At 47.6% G+C, this 21,515-nt stretch overlaps 1 protein-coding gene across 1 annotated transcript in view; it reads right to left on the reverse strand.

The window, feature by feature from the left end:
• The window catches only part of SSH1 (slingshot protein phosphatase 1), a 49,803-nt gene that overhangs the window by 23,754 nt on the left and 4,534 nt on the right, over positions 1 to 21,515 (reverse strand). Inside the window, exons 2-8 of the mRNA XM_054996173.1 lie at positions 18,750 to 18,790; positions 3,857 to 3,960; positions 2,577 to 2,641; positions 1,759 to 1,880; positions 1,268 to 1,336; positions 902 to 967; positions 253 to 447 (exon numbers count right to left, since the gene is read on the reverse strand). Coding sequence (XP_054852148.1) covers positions 253 to 447; positions 902 to 967; positions 1,268 to 1,336; positions 1,759 to 1,880; positions 2,577 to 2,641; positions 3,857 to 3,960; positions 18,750 to 18,790 — 662 coding nt within the window. The remainder of the gene's footprint in view (positions 1 to 252; positions 448 to 901; positions 968 to 1,267; positions 1,337 to 1,758; positions 1,881 to 2,576; positions 2,642 to 3,856; positions 3,961 to 18,749; positions 18,791 to 21,515) is intronic.

Consider the following 21,515-nt stretch of genomic DNA (forward strand, 5'->3'; position numbering starts at 1 on the left):
TGGTCTGTTCCCAGTCCTGCACCCTCCTCTCTTTGCCCCTATAAACTTAAATCCCATCCACTTCCCGGAAACGTTATCCTTCCTGGCATCCTCAGAAAATATATATCATACATGATTTTGCTCCCCAGATTGGAGAAACACAAGTAGATTTATGCCAGGAATTGATTTTTAACTGCAGAGCATTAAGCCCTTTTTCTCCAGAGATTCTCAGGCAGGAAAATCTCAGCGTGAAATTAAACAGGGAAGACCCACTTGTCCACGTATAAAGCTGGCGAGTCCGGGCGCGTGGATTCCAGGTCTTGCATGGCATTCCACTCATTGACGCAGCTCTGCTCGGAGGCGATGCAGCTCTCATAGTAGGTGGCCCAGACAAGTGCCATCCCGCCTGGGAAGTAGTTGTACCGCCGAGCAACCTCACAAGCCTTGTGGAGGACCTGCAGGGCAGACCTGCAAGTGAAGAAATCCGGAACAGAAGTCTTAACCCAGGCGGCAGGACTGGAAACAGGGCCTGGTGAAGAATTAACACAGCAGCAAATGCAAACGCCTTCCGTTCTTCACTACACTGGCGTGCCACCTTTCCAGAGACCAGCTCAAGGGGGTTCACGCAGTAAAAACAGTACTTTATGCATAATCGTAAAAAGACCAACATAAGACTCATCAAACAAGCCATAGGCAGCTAAAATGATATTCATAAAACAGTCAGACTTGAAGTAGACCACAGAAACCCCTTTGAAAAGTATGGAACCCTTTAGTTAAAAGGCCTGGTAAGAAGATATGATGGAGAAAGGGGGGACTGTCTTCCTGCTAAAACGCTATGCTCAGTACAAGGGGAGTGCTGCTTTCACACGGTATACAAAGTTGTTGATGGGAATGGAAGGAGAACCCACTGCTTGGTACTCACCACATGGCTTGCACAGAAACTGGCTTGAAGACATGCATCCTCCCTGCGGTGCTGACACTAAATCCGCTAGTAAAGACAGAGAAAGAAGAACGGCTCTAGCCTGCGCGTGGCTATGGCTTCTTGAGCGCACAGACCGCCTTCGCAGTTCAGGCTCTCAGTAGCTGATGAGGAAGCGTTTATATCAAAATAGCCGAATCCTTCTAACAAGATGGGGGTGTGTGCCAGAGAGACAGACCCCCAGCTGCGCACGAGCAGGGATGGTCACATGTTTAGAACCGCAGCACGTCACAGCAGCAGAAAGCAGAGCGGCCCCCGCTGGCGGCGTTCCTCCCCTCTGCTGGTTCCCCAAACGCTCCCAGTTCTTACCCATCACCATCCAGATGCATCTTCGTGTCGCTCCACAGGCGCAAAACCATCCCTATGGTACAGCTTTTGCTGCCAAGACAAAGAGACGGCATCACCCAGGGCTCTGGCCTTCAAACAAGTGCAGACCCCCCCCCCCCCCGCAAAACCAAGGACAAGGTGCTACCCACCAAGTCGCCCCCCCACTTGTATCCTGCTTGCCTGCTTTCCTTCAAGGATCTCAGGGTAACGGCCATGGCCCCCTTCTCGCCTGTCTCCGGCCTTATCAGCCTTGAGTGGTTGCGTGGGACTGGCCTAAGGCCAAGGACCTTCGTGGCTGAACGGGGACCCAAACCCGGTCTAAGTCCGGCATGCCAACTACTACCCCACTCAAAATGTTTAGGATTTCCTCGCAGACCCCTGCCTCTCACTTCTAATGGGACTCTTCTGCAGAGGCTTTGATCCCATCCAGAAAACGCGGGGTTGACAGCACCCTTTTTCATACCAGCATTTACCTCTCTTTGCTGGAAAAATCCACTCCCAGCAGGATGTTCTCCTCCGTATCTTGGCGCCCACTGCTATAGACGACCACCATGTACCTCACTCGGTCTGCCCAGGCGCTTTCTAAACGCACAGCCTGAAAAACAGCAAAAATGTCTAGGCATCTGCTTCTCCACAGCACCCTTTGCTTCTAACACCTCTTCCGTTTAATTAAAGTTAAAAGAGATTTCCCTTCGGGCCAGTCTCCTGCCCAGTTTCGCATAGGTTCCTAATTCATTTGCTTAGGTGTGGCAAGAGAAAACAAATTGGACTAAATCTTGAACCCACCCACTGAGATGAAAATCTTCTCCCGGTCAGCTTTCCAAGGGACAGGCCATACAAAAAGAAGTGGTCTCTCAGAGAACAGAAAGTCAAGGATGTTGGGGCGTCAGAGGGGCCTCTCTCTGGAACAGGGCTTGAAAGACCAAGAGAAGCCCATACTGATGCCCAGCCGCAAAGCACCCTTTGATTTCAATGGAACTCCTTGCCATTAAACTGGGCACCTGATGGCAGACGAAACCTGGCAGGAAATTTACCCCGAGAGCAGCTCTGCTCTTGACGCCCAAAAGCAACAGCTTTGGAAGCACTTTTTTGATTCCCCCTGCCAGAGGGTTCTGACCTTTTTAAAAAGGGGGGAAAGGGATGATTTTGAATGTAACGTTAATTATTTCTGGATGAATGCTGACTAACTTGTTTAGATATTTGTTTTACCTGTTATTGTATTATTCAAAAAACTAAATAAATACTTGTTTAAAAAAAGGTGAGGGGGGGGGGAGGGGAAGGGTCCTCTTACCAGTTTGATTCGATCCTCGCATCGGAGGAGGTTGATCATCACCTGGAGGTGCTGTGGCAAGTCACCTGGGGGAAATAATCAGTCTGTCCTGACACTGCCTCTTGTTGTCTGATGTGCTACTATGCAATAATCCACAGGAGCCCGGGCTGTTCAGGAAGGGCTGCATTCACTCCCGACTGCTTCGCATCCCTAGGAACTAGCCCGCCACCCTGATAGCCTGAAAATGCCTGGGTGAGAGAGGCTCCTGGAGTTTAGCCCCAGGACCGAAGCGGGTTGTCTTGCTTGCTACCCTTAAAAAGTCATCCTGTTTCAAGTGTGGTAAGCAAGGCGGAATGGTCTCCGGATGTCCCATGCAAGATCACACCAACACTTCCTGCTCTCAAGCTCTAAGAACAGTGGCATCCCAATATTCCATTTTTTGGCTGGCAATCAGAAGGATGATGCACACAGCTTCAAAGAGCCATCTGTAACCATAAAGTAAGTCCCAGTTTAACAATCTGACCATGCCAGCTCCACAAGATACGGCTCGGTCTGTGTATCTGCTGACAGCTACTCAAATCTGAAGCTCCTCTGCCGCTCAGAAGGGGCCACGCAGTGTCCATCGCTTTGAGCTCTTTCTCAAAGACCCAGCTCTCCCTCCCGCAGAAGAAGAATGTGATGTACGAAAACGATACACAGCTGAAGACTAAACATTCATCGACTTGATTTTTTTTCAGTGGTGGGCTTCCACATGAAAGTTTTCTCTGCCTTGGTTTACAAACTGGAACACTTTCTTAGAGAGTCCACATAATGTTGTGCTCTAATCTTTCTCTTTCCAGGTTTCCCCTGTCCTCAATAAGTTCTTTCCCAAGCCTGTTTTAACTCAAATTATTCTGGGGGGAAAATGCAGTCCAAGCACATTGTGTGGAAAAAACAGCGCAAGTTTCCCTGCTATTAGCCCCTTGCGGGTGCCATTTTCCCACCATTTTTCTTCTTTGCTGACTTTTCTTTTTAAAAAACTGGTAATTGCTATTGCCACATTTTGTCCAATGTTTAGTTCCTTTGAATACCCAATTTTTATTTTTTTAAACAATTATTTGTAAAAAGAGGCCTCCAGTCCTTTTTGCTGTGGAGATATAAAAAGAAAGGTGCAGGAAATTTTTGTCCCAGTTGTCTGGAAAGGAATGGGAAAGGGAAGTTGCAAGAGTGCTGTAAGGATACTACTTGTGTTCTATACTGTGCAAAACTTCCACGTGCAGAAGCGACCAACCAAGAAACACATTTCACTCTGATGACTTTACCTGCATGTTTGTGAGGATGAGGGAGACTCCGTGGACCTTGCGGGCTGTTGCCTTGCTGAAGAAATAATGCCGCACCTTTCACCATAAAAAAGCTTTCACTCAGGCTGGAACAGAAATGGAAAGAGGGATTAGGCCAGTCATATGTAGGAGGAAAAATAATTTCACATGATCCCAGTGACAGGCATGTACCATGTGTGGTATACACATGTCCACCGCTCATAAATGTTTTACCTCCCTCCCCCAAAAGAAGTGCGTTTGACATACTTGCAAAGTTCCTGGAAGTTTCAGGACAGGACAACTGTGACTGAAGGATTGTGGCTTGTGTTTGCCATAATGCTGGAGAGCCCCTGGGACACCCTAAGAGCCATCGTCCAGGTCCCAAGCTTAAAAATAACGATCGACTGGTCTCATGAGCCGAGAATTATTTGGCTTTAATGCCATAAGGACTCAAGTTAGAAGCATTATATGCAATTTTCCAACAGAGTTACATATTTGGCTGCTACAAGAATTATGTTCATAGGAGAGGATGTGGCCCTTCAACACCATTTGGTTATGAAACTTCATAATTTAAGAACATTTATGCCTCTGTGCTTCTTACCATATTGAGTTCAAGAAGATGATACTCTGGAATTTAAAGATGAATTCCCCGATCCCCCTCCGCCCCAAACACTATTTCCCAATCCTTTAAAGTACATCACAGGATAGAACTTGTAAAACTTGTACAATCCACCAGGAAATTCTTCAACAAGCGATTTGGACAAGAATGCCTTCACTCCCTTGTATGTCCCCATCTGTGTCACTGGACCTGCCCAACCCTAAATGCACAGGAGAGAGAAATGCAGTGCTTTAAGGCTCCCCCGTGCCGTCACGCTCCGTCTGGTCTGCCTGGCCCGGCAATGGTAACAGCTCTCCAAGATCCCTCACAGGCAAAGCCTCAAGACCTTTTAAGCCAGATATGCAAGGGCAGAACCTGGAACCTTCGACATGCAACAGTGGTGCTTTTCCGCTGAAAAACCAAAAGCACGATCAGTGGGGAATTCCCGCTGCACAAGCTCCACTGGAACTAAGTGGACCCACAGCAGCCCGTTTCTCTCTGAGCACAAATCCCATTTGTACTCGGGATCTTGGGAAGCAGACAGTCCCAGCAGAACCACACTGTGGCACGATTAAAAGTACTTTTGACAAAATGCAGTATGGAAAAAAGCAGAAAGGGGCGGGCAGTAAAACCGAGGGAGTACACGATCGATCGCTTTCACTCCTAACGAGCTATGTGGGGATGTGTCCCGGAGCTTCTAGAATGCAAATACAGCATTCACCTACCATGCTTTGCTGACAGTCCCAAGAGACGAACAGCCATTCCATTTTACAAGGAAGGAACCAAGGCAAAGGGTAGGGTTTATGTAATGACATCCAGTGAGTTTCCAGATAAACGCAGGACTCACAGTTCAAAATCCAACACTCACACGAGAACGCTACTAGCAGAGGGAGCCCCACTATGCAACTTTCTTAAGGTGTGGGGAAAGGAACTACCCACCACGTTCAACGTGGGGTATGATGCAACCCCACCCCATCACAGCTGCTCCATCCCAAGACATACTAAATAGGCGCATTTGTGTAAATGTAACAAAAAAAAAGGCAAGCAGTGGTTCACAGCCCTGGAAATAACGCGGAGAACATTGTTAACAATCCCACAGTGAAAAAAGACACAATGAAAAAACATCTCCCAGGTCAATGGCCTGTAAGCCACAGTGACCCTGGGAGCAGAGCGGCTTCAGAGTCAAAGCCACGAAGGGCTTCCTCTTTCCCGCTAGCCACAAAGCCTGACGGGGAATCTTTTCCAGCATTTCCTGCCATTCTGAGACCCGGGACACACAATTCCTGTTTATGGTAAGGAGGAAAAAATGCCAGCTGCCTGCAAACTGCAACCCTGCATTGTCAAGCGACTGTGAGATCATCCCACAGCCAGATCTAATGAAAGGGAAGACTACAGAGGACTGCTGGGGTCTGTGGCCGTGGACTCACTGATGCAGACAAAGACATTCAAGATGTTTCAAAGGGCTTGTTGACAGCAAAAAATGTTAAACATATTTGAAACGAGTTTCTTGAACCTCAGCGCTGACTTCAACGAAGGCACAGCCCTCGGGGTGGACAACACGTTCCCTCTGCCAGTCATTCAATGACTCAGACCCCCAAAGTGCCCCTCTATGAGCAGGTTTCAAATATGGACATGGGCAGCAATCCAAGGAGCCAGTATTGCTGAGACGGCCCTTTGGATGCACTGACCATACCACTGAAGACTGGTGGGACTTCTGTGGCCCAAACGAGCCTGCAAGCTATTTCCCCCTGGTTCCTAACCCAAGATAAAACCAGGTTTGCTTCTACGTGATTTCCTTAGAATCCAGGTCTCTCTCAGTTTCATTAATTCTGTAAATACCACTCCAAAAGAAGCCTGTTTTTAAATAAACTTTAGTCAACATCTTAAGCAAAAATCTGAAAACCAGAAAGTGTCCCTTAAGATAGCAACCCACTAACAGCAGGCTAAACAGCACGAAAAGCAAGCAAGCAAAGATTGTAAAAACTGGGGAGGAGCGGGGGGGGGGGTGCATACATACTAATTTGGACGGGATCTCTTTGAACAGCAGAAGCACCCTGCGGGCCCAAAAGACAGGCAGAAGTCAGCCAAACCAGAAAGGTTCATAACCAACTGTTCCAGTCACATCCTTTTGCTTCCAAAGGCTTTTGGCGAAACAAAAGAAGAGGAGAAAGGCCGACCCATTAGAGAGAAATCTCCAAGTCTGTTGATGCTACCCAGGAACTGATGACTTTTACGGAACACGGAGCTCCCCCCACGATATCCTGGCTGGAAAGCACACTTGCCCTAACAGATCCTGATGAAAGAAGGCCTTTCAAAGGGGGTGGGGGAGAACAGCCGGAGCTCAACCCGTCATTCCCCTCCTACATTCGCTTTTCAGGCGCTGTAAGAAGCAGTGCCTCCCATTATCAGGAAGAGGACAGTCAAACAGCTGGCCTCCAAACTCCTTTGGAACTTGCTAGATTAAAAAGTGTCACGCTGAAAGATGAACAACTGGAATTTTTTTAAAAAAGAAACCAGTGAAACAGCCTGAAGGAAGCCTGCATTGTGTGAGTTTTCACTTCCCATATTTCCTCACTGGACATGATTCAGGCGCAGTTAGGCCCATGCAGGACTGCTGCGCACACATGCGCGCGCACACACTCAGAAGCATCACTGTTATCCCCTTGTGTCAGTAGAGAAGGATGCAAGCTTGCAAGTTAAGCAGCAGTTCTCCTCGCCAGGCAGAACATTTTGCTGGTGGTGCTCTGGATTTAAGCCACAAATGTTGAGGGAGAGATTTCACTCCTGCAAGAGCTGCTTGATCACCGCAACACTGCCCCCGCCCCCCCCCCCCGCCCCATTATCCCCACAACTAAAGAAAGCCAGTTCACTTGCCTGCCCTTTGGGCTGTGCAACTGACGCAAAGCTCCATGGGGCAGCAGCACACTAAGGAGCCCGGAGGTGAGGCTTCCATATGCTTCCAGTGTGATAATGTGGCTGCCAGCCTTCAGCTACACCTTCAGCGTTGTCCACTGCAGTGCCCCAGAAGGAAGGAAGCAAGCTGCCCCTTAAGAAACACGCACGGCATGGCATGAGCACTGTTTCAGACTTAACGCAGATATAAAAACCAAGCTAACTGTGAGACTGCGCACGGGCATGCAACCAATACAACCAATGATGCAGGTGCAAGCAGAGCAGGCTGGCTGTGCACACAGCCAATACCCACGAGGACACCCTGCTACAGGGCAGGGTTAAGCTAAGAACTTTATTCCGTACATGCCTTGATCGCCTGCAGAGAATCATACACAGTCTAGTGCTCCCTCACTCTGTCCACGCCACTAGAAATGCATAAAATGCAAAGGAGAACGTAGGAAAAACACGCTCCAAACCTATCCCCCTCCTCAACTTCCCTGGGGAGAAGCTGCCAGCTCCAGGACAGAATGCAGGAGTTCTTTCACAATTTACAGCAGGAAGCGAGGAAAGCCGTTATCTAATTGGAACTGCAGAAGGAAATTAAGACATTGGACAAGAATTGCTAGAGTTTACATTTGACCATACTATCCCTTAGCTGGCTAAAGAAATTCCTACTAGACCTTGCTGGTTTATGCCGATCTGGGAACAGAAAGTCCACTGAGCATGATAGCATGAACGAATTATCAATGTATCAGGTCCTGAGATTTCCAGCACTCCGGGGGTAAAGAGAGGAAGGCTTTCACAGGTCCAGTGCCCGTATTTCGTCAACGCCAGCCAGGTCCTCAGCATCTATTCCAAGACATCTGCTGTGCTTCTAAGACAAACAACATAATCAGCTTTCCAAAGAAGACCGTATCACAACCTCATTTCTATTGGCAAATGGTTTCAAAGGAGAAATCGCAAGTATCTAGCTGCAGTTTTGGCAGCTACAGGCCTGAGAAAGTTAAAAGCTGCCCCAAATGCCTGATCTTCTGGGCGTATGAATTAACAGTTCACACTGGCTACAAAGAAGTTCTCTAGGCCACTTGTGGGATGCCATACTTATTTATTTAGTACTTTTTATCCCACCCTTCCTCTAAGGAACTCAGGGAAACACACATGGGTCTCCTCTCCTCCATCTCACCCTCAAGATAGGTAGCCGTGTTTGTCTGTAGCAGTAGAAAAGAGCAAGAGTCCAGTAGCATCTATAAGACTAACAAAATTTGTAGGCGGGTATGAGCTTTCGTGAGTCACAGATATCTGAAGAAGTGAGCTGTGACTCACGAAAGCTCATACCCTACCACAATTTTTGTTAGTCTTCTAGGTGCTACTGGACTCTTGATCTTACCCTCAAGTTAGGGTGAGAGTGACTGGACCAAGGTCACCCAGTAAGCTGCCACTGCAGAGTGGGAATCTGAACTGGGGCACCCCAGATCCCAGTCCAGCACTTCAACCACTATAGCCATAGATCCAGAGGAGTTAGCTGTGTTAGTCTGTAGTTGCACAATAGTAAAGAGTCCAGTAGCACCTTTAACCAACTTTATTGCAGCAGACGCTTTCCAGAGCCACAGCTCTCTTCGTCAGATGCATCGTCAGCTTTTGAGAGCTGTGGCTCTCGAAAGCTTATGCTACAATAAAGCTGGTTAGTCTTAAAGGTGCTACTGGACTCTTTACTATTTTGCAACCACTATACTAAACCGATGACCTGAGAAATGATAGTCCATGGAAGATCTTCCAGAAAGAATCATGCCAGCCATCATGGGTACAGAACCTCTGTACATCAGCACTGCACACAAAGATGAACTGGGAACATCTGGGATGATGGTGCCATGCCCCCCCCCCAAACTGCGAAGCTTTATGACTCCCCTACAGAAATGGGAACATTTTTTCAAGACAACAGCACAGCTATGAGTACTCTTGTGGATCCACAGTATTCCCAAAGTGGCCCTAGGACAACACTTCCCCAGCTCCTGTCCCCAAGTACCTTTTCCTGAGCTATAGCAACGAGATATCTCTGAGCTCATAGATCCAGGGGAGTTAGCCGTGTTAGTCTGTAGTTGCAAAATAGTAAAGAGTCCGGTAGCACCTTTAAGACGAACCGACTTTATTGCAGCATAAGCTTTCAAGAACCACAGCTCTCTTTGTCAGATGCATCAGATGCATCTGATGAAGAGACCTGTGGTTCTCGAAAGATTATGCTACAAATGATGCATCTGACGAAGAGACCTGTGGTTCTCAAAAGCTTATGCTACAATAAAGTTGGTTAGTCTTTAAGGTGCTACTGGTCTCTTTACTAGATCTGTGAGCTGGCAGAGATGGTCTCTAGCATGGTACTGGTTTGGGGAGATTTCAACATTTATGCGGCGGCTGCTTTGTCAGTGTTGGCTCAGGACTTCACGGCCACCATGGGACTCTCCCAGATTGTAATGGGTCTGACACGTGAAAGAAGTCACACCAGAGCTAACTTCCTATTTTCTGCATTTTACGGGGGGTCTGATTAAGGGTTTAGAAATTCAGCCTGTGCCACAGTCGGACCATTATCTGCTGAAAGGCTGCTTCTTCCTCAGCCTGACATGACTCTGATGTGATGTGCCTGCACTTCAGCAGGTACTTTCTGCTGCTTAGGCATTACGGGTGGGTCCTGGGTCTGGACAGTGTGAAGACTCCTGGGTCAGACAAATTAATCGAGAGTCCCCTATCAATAGCTGTTAGCAATGTGAGCTAAATTGAACCTCCATGTTTAGAGGCAGTACACTTCTGGACAACAGCAGGGGAGGGCTGTCCTTCATGTCCCGCTCGTAGATTCTTGAAGGGTTGCCCGCTGTGGGAAACAGGATTTCGTGCTAAATGGAGCCTTAGTCTTAACACTACTAAATTTTGTGTTTTGAATTATTATACCAGATGAAGGACACACAGTTTGAAAGGACAACAAGTAGACCACAAAATTTTACTTCCTATAAATTTAAAAATACATCACGTCAAAAGCAGATTGCTTCAAAGAGAGCTGTAACATACCCCCTTCAAAAGAAAGAGGAAATCTCCAAGTATGCTTCCTAGGAAAAGTTCTCACGCATGCCATCAATTGACCACTGGCTTACTGCTGTACAGGCCCCGGATGCTGCAAGTTTTATACTGTCTGTCAGGGATAGTTTGCAGTTGAATTTCTGCAGCAAGAATCAACAGTGCTGGTCATTAGGGTGCTCGTAAGAAACAGTGTGGACCGCTGAAGAGTACAGCACACTCTTATTCTGACCAGGGCAGACGCTGCCCTTTCCAGAGGCAGCATCCATTCAGGTCCTTAAAGAAGATTCGGAGCCCTCCAGTGCACATCAGCTGAAAGGGCAGGGATGGGTGAGAATGGCGGGCAGGCTTCACACCAAATGCCTGCACTGCTCCACCAACAGAAGTCTCCTCTGAGCAGGCATTGTTTGGCCGAGGAGGCGTAGGCTGGGTTCACAGCCCAAGAATTCCAAGCAGCGTTTCCAGAGACCGCAGGCCATTCACAGCACCAAATGCACAAGCTCCTTCCGGACAAGGAGGAGAAAGGGAGAGGAAATCCATCACTGAGCCCACAAAGGCAGATTTCCCAGCAGGAGCAAAGTGCCAGCGAGGATGCATGCCGCCTGAGGCCGCCCTGCTGACCTGGGATTCGCTTCATCACAGCTTGCACGCTTGGCGGGGAATTCAGCCCCAAGAATATTCCATAGTGGGAGGGAAGAAGAGTGAAGCAATGCATTTCCCACATCTGCCACTGGGGGAGTTGGGTTTGGTCTCTGATGCCCCCCTGCGCGCTGGATTAAGCGCAGGCACAAAAGGAGTTACTTTCAAGAGTGTCCATTTGAATGCAAGCAAGCTTTCAGCTGAATGGCATGGGCACCCAAGCCACAAAGAAGGTCTCCCCTACAAGCCTCACTGAAAAGCATGGAGCTTGCCCAAGAGAACAAGCGCTTCACGCTTATACTGCGTTCACAGACATTAGCTCAGTAATCCATTCAACAACCGGTATAAAGTTATGACCAGCTATTGTCATGATTGACTAATTCCCAGTTCTCCTTAAAAAAAGAAGAAGAAGAAGGAGTGAGCCTCTAGCTCTTCTCATTGAGGGTTTACAAGGGGAAAGACTGCTGGCTGCACATTTTCCTGATAAGTTCACAAGAAAAAGGGCTGGCTGGAAACTGGCAAAAAATCATTATAAACTTATTGCGCTATACAGATCTGTCAATCAGGTACTGCCTGTTCACACACCATTCTCTATGGTGGCACTGCAGAGCGTTCTAGAAGGCCCCCATGCTTCTATCATTTCACAAAATGTGCAAAACAAAATTGTTCAGCAGGGCGTTCTTATAGAAGTAGCTAAGGTGGGGTGTAACAGTTCTGCTCAGGTGTCTTTCCTACACGGATTGCATGCACGCACGCGTGCACGCACACACGTTCAACAATCCCAGCATTATTTTCTCTCTTCGCTGCCGATGTCATCTCTGCTTGCTATCCACTCACTGACTGCCTGACATTATCACGTTTTGTACAAAGCTTACCAAATGACTGAATGTTTTGGTCATACTTGGAATCTACTTTGGGTTCCAGTTAGAAAGGCAGACTATAATTGAAATTAATGATAATAAATACTTCTTGATTTTTTAAAAAAAGACAGAAAAGGCCCTCCATGGAGGGAGGGAATGGCAGCCACAGGAGACAAGAAAAGTGCAGGGAAACGTGCTGCGTGGGCACTCCGTGGTCTCTGTGAATGCCTCTGCATTCACAGCAGCAACAGCCGTGAAGTAATTTATTTAGATATTCATACCCGGTTTTTACTCCTAATGGGGATCCAAAGCAGCTTACAACATTAGTCTCTCCTCCACCATTTTATTCTCACAACTACCCTGCGAGGCAGGCTAAGATGAGAGAGTGACTGGCAGAAGATTGCAGGGTGAGGATCTGAACCTAGATCCACAAGACCCCAGTCCCATGCCCTGACCACCATGCCACACTGGCTCTCTGTATGGAAGCAGCCACAGAAAAGAAGCTTCTTTTGGGACTGTTTCGGCCCCCTGGGTCTCACTTTAGGACATGTAGTGTCTGTGTTCTGCTGCCCAGAAAGAAATGCTCCCTGGAATATGTGATCCATTTACAGTGAGATGAAAATGGGAGAATCAAGAATCCTTGGTGTTGCCAGAGGCTACCTGGCCTGTTTCAGCTCACATCTAGCACCAATTTGCCCCTGAACATGTACAAGACTGAAGAAAGGTCAGGGGATTCCAAATTAACACCACCCTCTCCCCCCCCCCCCCAGAACAAGGCCAGTGGGTTTGCCCTACACCACTACTACCACGTGGAAGAGGCCTCTGAAGCCCATAAGGGTACTTTGGACAGCTGAAAGAGACTGGGAATTTAGAGAAGAGACTTGCTACAAAGCCTTGCTTGCTACTCCGAATGCCTACAACTGGCAGGGGTCCCTAATCACGGCATTGCTAAACTATGCAACCCTTCCTTGGAACTAATGTCCTAAATGCCGCTAACATTTCTAACATTCCTGCTGAAAAAAATGGCATCGCTTGCTTGGCACCAGCTGCCTTGGAACTCTCTACCTCCAATGCCCTTTTCACAACTGGATGATGAAGCTTTTCAAAGATACTAAGCTGGGCTAAGATGCTTGATGCTGTTCACGTACTGTATTTCTACACTAGCCACAGGCATTCAGTTAGAATGCCAGATTTTGTGTCTGAATCAGACGGTAAGCAGCCGCTTCAGTTGCCCTGGGTCTCAGCCTTCACTTTCCCCTCCTTGAATTGTATAGTCCCCAGCACACCCTACGAGTAACTCATCCTCAAGACTATTCCCCCCTCCTGTGGCTCCTGAGAATCAATGGCTAACAGCAGAGCAGCTGGCAGAGCACTGGTCTTGGGGGCCATGGGCCAGCCTGCCAGCTTCTGCCTTGATTTCAAGGAGCCAAAATACCATGGGAAGTTTCCTTAATACTCCAGTGTCTATGCCATTTGCCAGAGACAGCCTACCACTGCTCTGCAGCTCTATGTGAGCGTTCCAATTTTGTCTTCCTAAAATCTATCCTGAGGCTTGCTGGAGAACTGCTTCAGGTGACCTGGCATTTGGAGACCCTAGCGCAACAACAGACCCCATAGAAAGGCAGGGCAATGCTCTTCACTGGAGAAAGGCCTACCAACAAGGAGGGCAAGACCAATCCTTCACACTGTTTGATGTTCATCATGCTCCCTGGTGCACCCTGGCCCTGCCAGAATCATGCAGACTCCAGCTAGTGCAAAGGAAAAGAGGCAGAGAACTGGAGAAGCCACTGCATGGTACAAGGTCAAACACACCTGTGCGCCCCCCCCCCCCCGACCTTGCTGCCTTCACAAATACCACTGGTACTACATCCAGGCTTGTTAGCAGTCTAGGCCAACAAGGCTTTTGGAAAGCAACCGCCACCTGTTGTGAGTGCAGAGAGGCTACATTGCCACCAGCCCCTTTGGGGCTGCTATAGACTATCCTAATTTCCCTCATTCCTCTCTCCCCCATATTTGCCAAAAAGCAACCACTGGTTTCAAAACGAAGGTAAGAAACTGAGCACGTGATGCAACATCTGGAGCTGCAGCAGGCAACCGTGACGGTAGGTCAGGCGCCATTATAGTAAATGTAGCAGCAAGCAAAGGAACAGAAATTTAACAGCTTCATGTTGAGGACTGCGGGAAGCCTCCCGGGCTTCTGCATGAAGGCCACAGCCACGCTGCACAGACGCGCATCCCGCTGGGGGCTACGGGCATTCACTGCCTTGCAGCTGAAGTCAGCAGAAGAGCTGGAGGCAGAAGCTGCCGACTCCATCAGATGTTCAAAAACAGGATGCTGAATCACATCCTGGCAAGGCTGTGGCATCCTGACTGCAGCATGCTCAGCGCAACCAGGAGGAGGCTCTTCCCTGGGCCTGAGAACGCTCGCAAGTGACTGTCTGCCACATTGTGGGTGTGGCCTGGGAAACTGACACCACTTGTGTTAGGGCTCAGCGCTCAGTGCACTGCCTCAGATTGGAAACATCTGAAAAGCAGAGAACTAAGGGGGAGGTGGGTGCTTCCAGGAGGAGGAGGGGGCACTTAACAACACAGCTGGGATCATACAATCTCCTCCGGTATTCCTGCGGAAGCTCACAGAACTTACATTATTTATCGGGTGTTTAACTGTGCAGAACTCGCTACAGCTTACTTTCTTTGTTCTAGCAATTCTGTGACACGTTTGTGGCTGCATAGAGATATGAACTTCAGTGAAAGGCCAACACGTCATCTATTCAAGTCACAATACTGTGTAGCTGTTAACCAAATCCCTGCTCCGGGCTCTGGATCCCAAACCCTAACCCCACCAATGGTTCTTTAAAAAAACACCACTTTTAAAAAATAAAGTTGCCTTTTCACCAACCAGGGACAGTGCAGGTAATAAAAATGACTTTTTAAAAAAAGTACGTATTTCAGTGTTGGTCAGGAAATCTAACGCACAGAGTCCCTCTGAAAACACTAGGGTTCTACATTTTGCACAAGGTTTTTACATTTTGCCCATCTAACAACAGGTGGAAGAGCCTCAAACGCATGCTGAGTGAACTGATTACTTTCTGAAGCAACATCTCCTTGCAACACCCCGCACCGCTGCCCACCCCCCTTGCATATACAAACTGGCTTGACGGATTTCAGTGCATCTGACAAACTGAGCTCTGATTCATGGAAGCTTACGCTGGAATAAATTTTGTTAGTATTTACAGTAGCTTTGGATTTTTGTTTTATCCAAAAAGCAAGAAGCGTCATCTTGGGAATGCTGGCTAAGCAAATATGGGCAGGGAACTCTCCAAGGCGGGCTGTAACCACTTGCTGTACATGTCAGTGGAGACCACGTACAAAAAAAACAGACAAAACTTTATATAGCAGATCACTACCACGACTCCAAACTGCACGGCCGCTTCTTGAACGCGTGATTAAGACTGAGACCCAGATTATTCTGACCTTTCCTGTCTGGAGGACGAGCTCCACCACAAGTGCCCACATGCCAAATTCCAATTATTCTACTCATGTATCCCGTTGGAAAGGCCCTTTTCTCAAGCCAGCTTCCTTGCCAGCTAGAAACAGCATACGCTTTCCTGCAGCAGCCTAACTGGGCATCTCCTAGCCCGGGCCCTCCGAGACCTGCAAAAAAAAGGGCAAAATGCTCTCACAATGAAACCACACAACCAGGGCTTGGGATTCCTCTTAGACAAGGTGGAACAAGACTGCCCCCCAATGGACCAAAGCCTTACTGCAACAATCCCGACGCAGTCGCCTCTTGAGCGCTTTCTTGTGGAGAGAGAGGGGGACAGCAACACTTTCGGCAGTGGCTCCGATACTGATGACAAGTCCAGGCACGAAAGGTCCACCTGGCCAATACGGACAGCTAGCAACTGCTGCAAGCAAGGCTGTCCCTGTGCTAAAGTGAGATTGCCCAACAAGACCTTGCAGCACAACATAAAGACGGTTGGACCTGCCCCTGATGAGAAACGACCTTGCTGGAGCATCTCTTCTCAGAAGCGGAGTCAGCTGCCAACTGCTGCCAAACAGGGAGAGGAGTCATCTACCATGCAAAGGTTGCTGCCTAACTCTTACAAATTGCTGTATATGGCCGAAATGGACAAAATGACAAGAAAATTGAGAAATCTGGACCCAGGACAGTACAACACAGACTGGGAGAAGCTGAAGCAATATGTGTTGAAGAAATGGGAGGTGGGAAGAGAACTGTGGCAGTTTGAGAACTACTGAAATATGACAAAATGTAGAGGGGGTGACTTTACCGGAGGGTAGAGAGAGAAATGAAAATGTCTAAGCAGCTATTTTGTTAGATTGTTATATATAGAAAATATATAGAAAATGGATAGAAAATAATTAACTATAAGGACCGACTAATTAATATTGTTTCTGGTAAAAACGTGTAACATGTTAAAATGAATAAGCCTACCTGAAGAAATATATGGATCAACTTGACTGATAACTTTTGAGGATAGTTATATAGATGTATAATTAAAGAAAGAGGAAATAAATAATATAATTAAATATAACTAAAGTAGAATGAAGACAAGATAGGTTAAAAAAAAAGTAATATACAGAATATAAGTTAAATTGGTTGACTTATATGAATGCATGGATTATATGGTTTATATGGTATATGGTTTATAGAAATATTTGAAACCAGGAAATTATGAAATTATGTAAAAAAGGGACAAATTGTTTGTCTAATATGGAAGAAGGGATTTAAAGATAGGGTACAGAGTATTAAAAATAGTTAAAGAATTATTGCTTAGATTAAAGGGAAAGTATATGTTTGTTAGATAGATGAATTTAAAATGAGTAAGGGAAAAGGGACAAAGGGTTGGAAAACTGTTGGAAGTCTACAAAAAAGGGGGGAAAGGGAGGGGGTTAGAAATTGGGAAACGGGAATTGACTGTAATGTGAAATTATATGATTCTAATTCCAATAAAAATTTATTACAAAAAAAAAAACAAAGGTTGCTGCCTAACTCTGCGGCCTGCACAATGCTGAGGCTGTTTAATGAGGTCTGCTAAGGCCTCGAAGCTCCCTCTGGGCGCAGAAGAGAATAAAGGGGCGTATCACCATGAAGCCTCTGGACAGGCCAAACATGGTATAGATACCAGGAGCCTGGTCCGCAGCCCTGGCAGCATCTTCTGCTCACAAGACTTCTGGCCTCCACTCAAAGCCAAGCCCTAGCTCAAATCACAAGCTCCAGCAATGAACAGCGAGGCTCCCGGGGTGGAAAGCCCTTTCCCAGGTCTGGAACAGGTACAGCCACCCACAAGGAAGGCTTAGCCCTAACAGGGCCTACCCAGACAATGCCAGGGAACTGACCTTGATGGAGATACGGATGGAATGCACAAGGAAGGGAACAGAGCTCAGTGGGAGAGCAAACACCATGCAGGCAGACGGTCCCAAGATGAATCCCAGGCACCTCCAGGGCAAGGATCCCAGGCAGCGGAAGTTAGGAAAGACCATTCCCTGTCTCAGCCCATGGAGAGCCACTGCCAGTCGTGGTAGGGAAGGGACCACAGCTCAGGAGAGCAGCATCTACATGCAGAAGCTCCCCAATCAACCAGTACCAACCACTCCAGTTCAAGGCCCTCAGGTTGCAGGTGCTGGGAAAGCTCTGTTGCCCAAACACCTGGACAGACACTGGCAGTGGAAGATGGACAAGCTGTTCTACCGGAGACAAAGGCAGCTTCATGTGTTCACATATGCGCCATCCAGCACCACAACTCCAAAAAGGGGGAGACGGTCGAAGAGCTTGTTGGACACTATGTGGATACTGGCACCAGCACCGAGGCCAGTCCACTGCATAGATGTTACATCTCAGTCACAACCTGCCACACCATTAGGTTGTCAAACTTGCTGAATTGGCTTGGCAACAGAGGCAGCTGGTAGTTTGTCCTGCCTGATGAACAACTGACCCCCCCCCACATAGCCTTTTCTTGATGCAGGTACAGCCAGGAACAAAGGAGATGCAAATCAAAACTAACCAGAGCGATTTACAAGAGTTTTAAGACTATCCCAGAGGGAGGGGGAGAGAGGCTAGGATGACATCTACAGCTAGAACCTCACGTTCCAGAAACAGCAGTTTCTATTGCTTCTACATTAGAGAAAATCCCTCTGTCCATGTGTGGATTTTTTCTAAGGGAAAAATGCTATATATACAAGCAGGTCTTTTTATAATGCACATTATCTAAAGGCCTTTGGGCACTGGGTCCATTGCAGGACCCTGATGTCACATTCTACTAAGGACAGAACTACACAGCAATATGTATCATCCCCAAACAAAGCACTACTCGTGTATCCTATCCTTTCTCCCTTGGAGAGGAGACCTCCTCAGCCCAATTTAAACTGCAATAAGTATTTTCCTGTGCAGCTTTCCACATGGACAGGGACCTCAGGTGTTACATCTGCAGCAGACACACACCAGCTAGTGAAATGCCACCCAAGTGCCTGCCCAGGCCACACAGCCCTGGGGTGTTTATGCTGCTAACATAGGAAAGGTGACCCTGAGAGAACAAGAAGTGGTAGAATGTGGCACGGTTGCACTTTGCTTACACGCCTGGCTTCGTGTTTAAAATTCAGCCTCAGATGTACCCAGGTTTGGGTGGAAGAATTAGCAATAGTGGACTATATCACGTAAGTTGGAGGATTCAGCCCCACTTGGCTTAGTAACAGTCCCACCCCTTGGAACTCTTACTCAGCTTTTCATGCAGGATCTAAGTTGCAGAAGGCAAGCGAGAAACCAACTGGGAAGAGCAGGACTGCCAGAAAAAGTTTTACAGCAAATGTGTAAATAGCTTGTGCTTACTTCAGGTTCAGTTTCCGTTCTTCATCGCTGCCAACCTCCAGCTAAGGGAAGAAGAAGAAGAAACATTAAGCATTTGATGCTCTTCCTCCGAAAACCCCCAAATACTCTGTGTGTTTCAAAGGAAGGTTTTTCTGTACGTTTCCCCCAAAATGTCCACACTAAAAAGGAATATGAAACCACTGATGAGGATATGTCTTTGATGTTTATCCTATCCTTCCTCAGACGAGCTCGGGGTGGCGTTCCACTTTATTTTATTATTTATTTACGTTATTTATAGTCCGCCTTTCTCACTGAGACTCAAGGTGGATCACACAGTGCAATTCAACACAATCAACAGCTGCAGCATTCAATAAACAATAAAAAGGGTACAGATTGCAGAAATGTGAAAATAAGCAGAAATCTCATACAGAGCTGACACAATGTGGAACAAATCACAGTTTGACACAACATAGTTACAAGAGTTAACTGTGGCACGGTAGTAGTAATTTCCCTATCCTCTTATCAAAGCATCTCTTTGAACCATTTCCTTACAGCACAGCCCTAATAATACCCTTGTAAGAAAGCCCTCCTGAATAATTTGGTTTTGCGCATTTTGAGGAAAGCCAGGAGAGTGGCAGCTTTCCTGACCTCTTTTGGCAGGCTGCTCCACAAGGGGGGGGGGCACTACAGAGAACGCACGTGTGTAGGGGCAGCAGTTGATTTTGCCCACTTGCAGGGTGCCAACTGCAGAAGGCCCTGCTCTGATGAGCGAAGCGGCCACGGCAGAGCATAGGGGGAGAGGCATTCCAGCAGCTATGAGGGGCCAAGGAAATGAAGAGCTTTGTATGGGATAGCCAAAATCTTGAATTGAGCCCAAGTAACTGATTGGCAGCCAATGGAATCACTACAAAACGGGAGCAACATGCCTGCTCTGTATAGATGATAATAATGCCGCACCAGGGGATTTTGACGGAGAGCCAGAGAGCTGGGTGTCATCCGCATATGGGTGTGATCCAGTTATATAGCTACGAATGATTTTTCCTACAGGTTTACATAAAGGCTGAATAACACGGGGGATAAGATTGAACCCCCTAAGATAACTCCCACCTTGAAAATAGCTGGTCTCCAACAGCAACCTTTTGAGTCTGTTCCTTGAAGAACTATTTAAACCAGTCCAAGGCACATCCCCGGACACCCACTTCTGCCTCTAAATGCCTCAACAGGATGGCATGATCTACTGTATCAAAGGCTGCAGACAGATCTAGGAGGAGCAACAAAGAAGCATGGCCTTTGTCTACTACATTCAGGCAGGGGTCGTCACCTAAAACCACCAGAGCCATCTCCATTCCATAGTCTGGTCTGAAACCTGTCTGAAAAGGGTCCAGAGCCCAGGAGTTACCTAAGAAGATCTGGAGTTGGTCAGCTGCTGCTCTTTCAATCCCTTTGCCCAGAAAGGGCAGTTTAGAGACTGGGCAATAACTGGCCACATCATTTTCATCTAGGGATGGTTTTGTAAGTAGCTGACTGATCATCACTTCTTTGAATGGCCAGGGGAAGGCGCCTTGAGTTAGTGAATGATTTATGATAGACATCAAGGGTCCATTCACAACAATCTTGCAAAGTAGGATGGGTTGCGAGTGACAGACCTAGGGTTGCCAGGTCTGGGCTGGGAAATTCCTGGAGATTTTGGGGGTGGAGCCTGGAAAGGGCAGGGCTTGGGGAGGGGAGGGGGCCTGTGAATGGTATAATGCCATAGAGTCCACCCTACAAAGCAGCCATTTTCTCCAGGGGAACTGATCTTTGTTGCCTGGAGCTCAGTTGTAATTCCGGGAGATGTCCATCCACCACCACCAGAGACTGGCAACCCTACAAGGCCACCAAGCAGGCTTCATGGTTAGGTGGGGATTTGGAACGCAAGCCCCCACACTCTGTCCAAGTGACACCACGCTGGCTCTCTGCCCGTGACTATCACCACCCTCTGCTTTGTGTTCCACGTTCAATGCTAAATAGCAAAAGAGCTACTTGGAATTCAAGTTATTTAAACCCTGATGTTATCATAAATGCTTTCTCCGGGATGGGAGGGTGGATACCCATGTACTGTATCTGTCTAGAACTCAGGCATCTGCTCTCTTACGGCTCTGCCCAGCGGCTACTAGCCCTTCTTTCTATCCCCTCTGTCCTCTTATTTTCTCCTCTCTTTCTTCTCATAGGAATCACGAATCTCTCGAATTTTGCTTTGCAGAGCATTTATTGTGGGCAGGGATGATGTACCCAGTCACTGGGCCTTGCCTATTTGAACAGCACGCACGAGAGACAGCTCCCTCATTTCTTTATTATGATTCCAATGGAAAAAAGGGGCACTTTTCTCCAAAGACTCCCTCAGCACATGATCAGCAACCTCTGCATCATCGAGGCCTAGAAATAGCCCAGGGTGAGTCAAACACAGGGCCAGGAAAAAGCTGGCTCTCCTCTCCCCCACCTCTCCTCAGCTAGTGAACGCTGTTTGCTGTTGGCAATTTTTATTATGCCCAAGCAGCAGTCCAGAGTGAGACAGAGCCAACCATGTCTAGATGGCCTCTGTAGGCCTGCCAAGCTCCCCTGTCATCCATGCAACAGCATCTTTTCTCTGTGGCTGCCAACAGCGCGTGTTCTCTTTGTGATAATGTAGAGTTGTACAGAAACACGGAAGTGCAACTCAGTAAGAGAGCTGCCTTGCCAGATCAAGCCAATCTCCCTGTTTTTAACAACGCCCAGCCAGATGCTCCAGGAGCTCCCAAGATGAGCATA

The sequence above is a fragment of the Eublepharis macularius genome, chromosome 13 (assembly GCF_028583425.1).
Source record: "Eublepharis macularius isolate TG4126 chromosome 13, MPM_Emac_v1.0, whole genome shotgun sequence".
NCBI lineage: Eukaryota > Metazoa > Chordata > Lepidosauria > Squamata > Eublepharidae > Eublepharis > Eublepharis macularius.